This window comes from Ipomoea triloba, chromosome 11, assembly GCF_003576645.1.
Source record: "Ipomoea triloba cultivar NCNSP0323 chromosome 11, ASM357664v1".
NCBI classification, from domain to species: Eukaryota; Viridiplantae; Streptophyta; class Magnoliopsida; order Solanales; family Convolvulaceae; genus Ipomoea; species Ipomoea triloba.
The window spans coordinates 15,524,454-15,529,934 of record NC_044926.1 but is presented as its reverse complement, the minus strand read 5'-3'; the positions used below and the strand labels follow the sequence as shown (position 1 = coordinate 15,529,934).

General features: G+C 36.1%; 1 protein-coding gene across 1 annotated transcript; it reads left to right on the top strand.

Annotated features, from left to right (window-relative positions):
* The first annotated feature begins 210 nt into the window (after positions 1-210).
* LOC115995775 lies at positions 211-4,922 on the top strand. Its single transcript, XM_031234910.1, has 6 exons — positions 211-854; positions 1,833-1,931; positions 2,315-2,492; positions 3,134-3,231; positions 4,443-4,504; positions 4,594-4,922. Exons 1-6 carry the CDS (start codon positions 336-338, stop codon positions 4,715-4,717), a joined length of 1,080 nt encoding a protein of 359 aa, XP_031090770.1. The 5' UTR covers positions 211-335; the 3' UTR covers positions 4,718-4,922.
* Positions 4,923-5,481: the final 559 nt, after the last annotated feature.

The window sequence follows — 5,481 nt, the reverse complement described above, 5'->3', positions numbered from 1 at the left end:
CGCTATATAATATTCGATGATATACTTTATATAATTGTGTATCGATCCAAATATTTTTCAAATATTATAACAAATCAATTTCGTGCAACGTACGAACTAAAATACTAGTTCATAATTTAAATTGTGAACATTTAGTAGGTAAATTGTGAATTAAATAGGTAAATTGTGACGTCGCATGGTATAACTATTGGTAGAACCGTAGAAGGATAGCAAACGTCCCAGAAAACTAGAGCCCAGATTAATTCTCGCCGGCCAGCTTCGCTGCCGCCACCACCGCAAATACATTCTCCGCCGCTTAACATTAATCTCAAAGAGCTGCTTCCCTTGTCTCTGCAATGGCGTCTTCGTCTTGTACTAGCGTTTACAGCTGTTCTCTCGTTCGTAATTCCCAATGCCTACCGAGTCTATCTCCTCCTGCCGCCGCCGCTTCCGTCATCAAGAGACCTTCCCATTTCCCAAAATTGAAAATATCACACTTAAACAGCTGCAAATTTAATCATATTTTCTTCCCTTTACCTTCCACTACTGCAGGCCGCTCATCGGCCTTCGCCAGAGCGGCGGCCGCTAGGAGAAGCGGTGGCGGCGGCGATAATAGTGATGAGAAAGAAGAGAAACAAGAAGAAGAAGAAGAAGAAGAGGTGGAGGAAGAACTACCGTGGATACAGGAAAAGGCATTGGACCTCGTTGAATTCACGGGCTCCGTCACTCAGGCAATTCCTGGGCCTCGTGTCGGTGGGAGTTCCTTGCCATGGATTCTCGCCGTGCCCTTGGCTTATTTTGGCATCACATTTGTTATTGCCTTCGTTAAGACCGTCCGGAAGTTCAATTCCCCTAGAGCGAAGCGTCGAAAATTGGTACTTATTTCTCTTTTTTCGCTTCTTCTTTTAACTCCTGTCTTTTACAGATACCAAAATTCGATGCTTTAATATATATGTTTTCTGTATACATCCGTTTCCTAATGTTTAATCAATTACTTCTGTAATGCCAATTCAAGTAATGTTTCTGACAAATTCCTGGTGCCTATAAGAAATTTGGAAATGATTTGGTGTTTGCTTTATTATGTAAGGAAATGAGGTTCTGTAAATACTCAAATGAGTATATGTAGCACATTAAACTGGAAGATGCAATATTTTCAAGGAAAAAAGGTCCTTGTCCAAAATCCATTCATGCCATATTTGGTTATCTGCTATGTAAAACATGTATGCAAGATAAAAGAGAACTTACTTCCCATGAATGTAGAGGGGCTTGCCTTTAAGTGCTTTCTTTGGCCCAACCTTTTTAGTCTTCCAGCTTTGAGAAAAGGATCAGAAATTGTTGGAATTACTAAGTGAATGCCAAACGCGGAGATCATAAAAGTCATTCAGTGCAATGTTGTATCTTCATGGAGCCCTAAACATGCATTTGCTTATTTATTTTAAAGAATTATCAGTTGTAAGAATGGCTTAACAGATGCAATCCAGAGAAATCTATATGAGCATCTGTGGGCTAAGTCTTACTTTTTCTAGTAAGATGATAGCATGACTACATTTTAACAAATATATGTCATCAGTTTGCTTTCTCCATGATTAATGTCACATTTTGAGATACATGGGTAACAAGAGGTCATTTCTCCTTCCAGGAAAAGGAGAATAGGATGCACAATCCACATCAAATTATCTTTTCTCTTGCTTAACACGGCATATCTTTGCTTTATACAGTCACACTCTGCAATTTCTGTATTATTTTATTCAAGTGCCAACTCATCTATGCTTTTTTTTGTTAGAAATGTAGAAACCTCCTAATTATATTTTGCTTCAGTATTGATGCCTGAAAAAAAAAAACCTATCTTTCAGGTCAATAAAAATGCTTTCCTGTGCAAATCAATTGATGAGCTCTTTGAGAAAGGACGACAAAATGTTGATGACTCAGAGTTGAAGGACCTGATGAAAAAGGTGATTTCTAAACATACAAACCTCATCCTTGTCAATTTGTCATGCAACCAATAGATATACTATTCCAGTAAAAGTGGCAATGATTTGCATGAGAGTTTGCTGCTATCCTTTTTAATGAACTTGCAAGAGACCTTGATTGTATTATAGTATTCTTTCAAAATGTTTTTAGTTTACTCTAAGCTATCTTGCAAGGTTGATTTTATAAACCTTAAATACAAAGCATTCTGACCAAGGACTGTGGTGAGTGTTGCTCTGTTCAATCTCTTTTTCTGAACATAGATGATAGTGAAGATTCTATTGTTTTCTGTGCTATTTTCATATTCTGAGCTAGCATCTACTATTTACTGCTTGCAAAGTTGAATAATGTCTTTGTGCTTTTGCAGACAAATTTTGAAATGGAGGATATTTTGCGCAAATATATTCGATATGCCTTGAATGAGAAACCGTTTAACCCAGATTTGGTAGCTGATTTGATTCAACTCAGGAAGGCCTCACTTTTAAGTGATTCTCAAGTAGCTGGAATCCTTAATGAGATCTCAAGTCGTATTGTTAAAGATAAAGGTAACTGAATAATAGAATCGGATCATTCATTTTTCCATTGTATTATTCACCTTGTTTTGGGATTCAACTTGAAGATAAAAATCCCATATAACCATATAAGAAGACTAATAAACATTGTGTATGTGAAGATATTATTTTCTTGATATAGACACAGCCTATAATCACATTATGGAGCAGAAATGGCTAATCTGAAGTGGTTAATTTTGGCTAAAGAAGTCAAGTTGCATGATTGCAGCTAAATGCAATGCATTAGTTGGTATAATTTCCTAAACACTAACACAGGCACACAATGTGCTGGGGAACCCCCTAAATTATGCTTTCTCAAAAGTGAAGCATCTTTTTGTCTGATATGTATGTCATGCAAAACTGAATTAACTGAAAAGGACTTGCCTAAAAAAATGGGAGGGAAGAAAAGTAAAAAATGTACCATTTATATGCCCATATGCCAGATTGGATGACTGCTTCTAACAAGTACAATTTATATGTTCAGAGTTGAAGAGGGTTCTGTAGTGCAGTGTCTGATTTCCATTCACTTGGTTGGGGTTGTGATAATGGTCAAATATGAGATTTTAAAACAGTGGATGCTTATTAGGGTATAGAATAAATATTGTATGCTAAAAAACTTCTGTTTTCATCTTCAGGTCCTGTTGTCATGGACATGTCTGGGTATTCTGAGAAGGGTTTCAAGAGAAAACTCGCGGTGCAAGCACTTTTTGGAAAGATTTATTATTTGTCAGAGGTAGGATGTTCAACCGTCACTATGTAGGGAAAGTAATGTGCAATTCTTACAATTAAGCCTCTCATTGCAGTTTCCTTGCTGGATTGCTACACACATCACTTTTATTTCAATCTCTTTCTATCATTCCTCTCTTTATGGCTTTAATGCTTTATGCATGACATGCTTCTTTCTATTCCCAATTCTGTGATAGCACCTCGCCAACCCCACCCCCTGCCACAAACACACACAAACTACTAGATGTACATTCTTTATGGTCATATGTTCTGCACACTTCACATGGTTTGGATGATGGAATTATTCCTGAAGTTGCGATGGAACTTTTGAGTGTAATAGAAGATCGGATGCATTTGTTTGATGTAATGATGTCAAAAATTTGACTCATCCTAGCATGTCTCCATCCCCAATTTGAAGGCTAACAAAATTAAGGCAACTATTGGATCTGTGTTTGCTTGTTATTCCAGTATGATAATGCCTTTTTAATGCTTGTTTCAGCACTTTTCTATGCTTTACTCACTTATTCAGCTCTCTTAAGTGTTCATTATTTTAGATAAATGTAATATTTTTATAGGAACATTTTATGATCAGTTCTGGATGTGGATATGAAATGCAGTTCAGATAATGCTTTTGATGACTATTAATCTATTATGTACCTATTGCAGTTAACATATTATGTACTTGCAGATGACATATTATGTACATTTAGTTTATTTACGTAATATGTTCATCAAAGGTACATAATATGTTAACTACTAGTACATAACCTAGACCAGGGTCCACGATATAATTTACGCATCACTAATAGGGTCTTCTCTTGATATTTATTAGAAGTGTGATTCATGTGAATTTTAATTTGATTAGGCTGTTCTAAACTCTAAAGTCAAAGTGTTATTTGCTTATGGAATTCTCTGCAAGCCTGTCTTTGTTGGCTTGTCTGTCCTAGAAAATAGGCATCTTCTAGTATGCACTAAATTTTTGTTGATACTGCATACTGAAAGCATACAGTTTAATGAATATCATCTCTAATGTTGTTATTGTTGTTGTTGTTTTTTTTTTTGCTCATAGGGAAAAATTAGGCATTATATAGTAGAAAAAGAGTGAAATTGGTTTTTAGTCTACTAATTACTTGTAAAATAACACAAAAATTAGAGATCTTTTTGTGAATCGAGAAGTTAAAGAATGTATTGAGATCTTTTGCTTCATTTTGTGCACAGATGCCTGAGTTTTGTTCAAGGGATAGCTCTTTAACAGTTAAAGAAATATTTGGGGTAGCAGAGTAAGTGCTTGTCTCCTAACCTTGTGCACATGTCAGACTGTATCTGTGTCCACTGATCTCTGTTCTTTTGGCTTTTCTCTCTCTTTCAGTGAGGATGCCGAAAAGCTTAGGTTGCATACTATCTCAGATGCCGGGGATATGGATTCTCTGGAAAAGATGGTTGATGGCTCAGATTCAGAAGATTCAAGTGACGAGTCATCTGATGCTTCCTAACTCACATTCCTTGAGTAGAATTTAGTGATAGGTTTAGAGCAAGCAAAGGCGATTTAGTGTTTTCCTGTAAAATGTTTTCCTTTTAATTGTTTTTCCTCATCCAAATTGAAAATTTTAGGACGGCTGTCGGATTGGAGCACAATAATGTTGGAACACTAGTTGTAACACAGAATAGAGATTTTAACGCAGCTCGAAAATTTTCTAATCTGCAGGGCAATTCACTCGTAAGGTGAAAGGCCTAATTCACCATAAGGTGAAAGGCCTAATTCACCATGGGCAATGTTCAAAGTACAATGGGTACCATACCGGTTTTACACAAGAGACTAGGTCTTCTATCATTCTATTGAAACTTACCCGAGTATTGCTCCCTTGTGAATTAGTTTGGCATAACGTCTTCTCTTATACTTTTCCCTAGAGCTGCGACTACCAAAGAGATTTTATTGAGCAGACTTTCTTGCCAAGATGAGAATGAGGACACGTGTATGCTTGGTTCGTCTATTTCATTATGGTCTACCTCCTTCTATAGATGTTTCAATATGTTATCCTTGAATTTGTGAATGCTTTGCCGTTCTTTGGCATTTCTTTTTCTGCTTGATTTGTATTTCTTGTTTTGATGGGATTGGTACTTCTATTTCCTTGTGTTGGATTTTGACATTAATTTAGACAATCCCGTGCCAACAATATCTCCTTTGACAATTTGTTTGGCAAAAATCAATTTCGTTTTTTTTTTTTTTTTTTTTTTTTTTTTTTTTTTTTTTTTTCAG

Coding starts and splice junctions, on each gene's coding strand:
- LOC115995775 (XM_031234910.1), top strand. CDS start 336: ATGGCGTCTTCGTCTTGTACTAGCGTTTACAGCTGTTCTCTCGTTCGT. Junction 855..1,832: donor GAGCGAAGCGTCGAAAATTG/GTACTTATTTCT, acceptor CCTATCTTTCAG/GTCAATAAAAATGCTTTCCT. Junction 3,232..4,442: donor AGATTTATTATTTGTCAGAG/GTAGGATGTTCA, acceptor TTTTGTGCACAG/ATGCCTGAGTTTTGTTCAAG.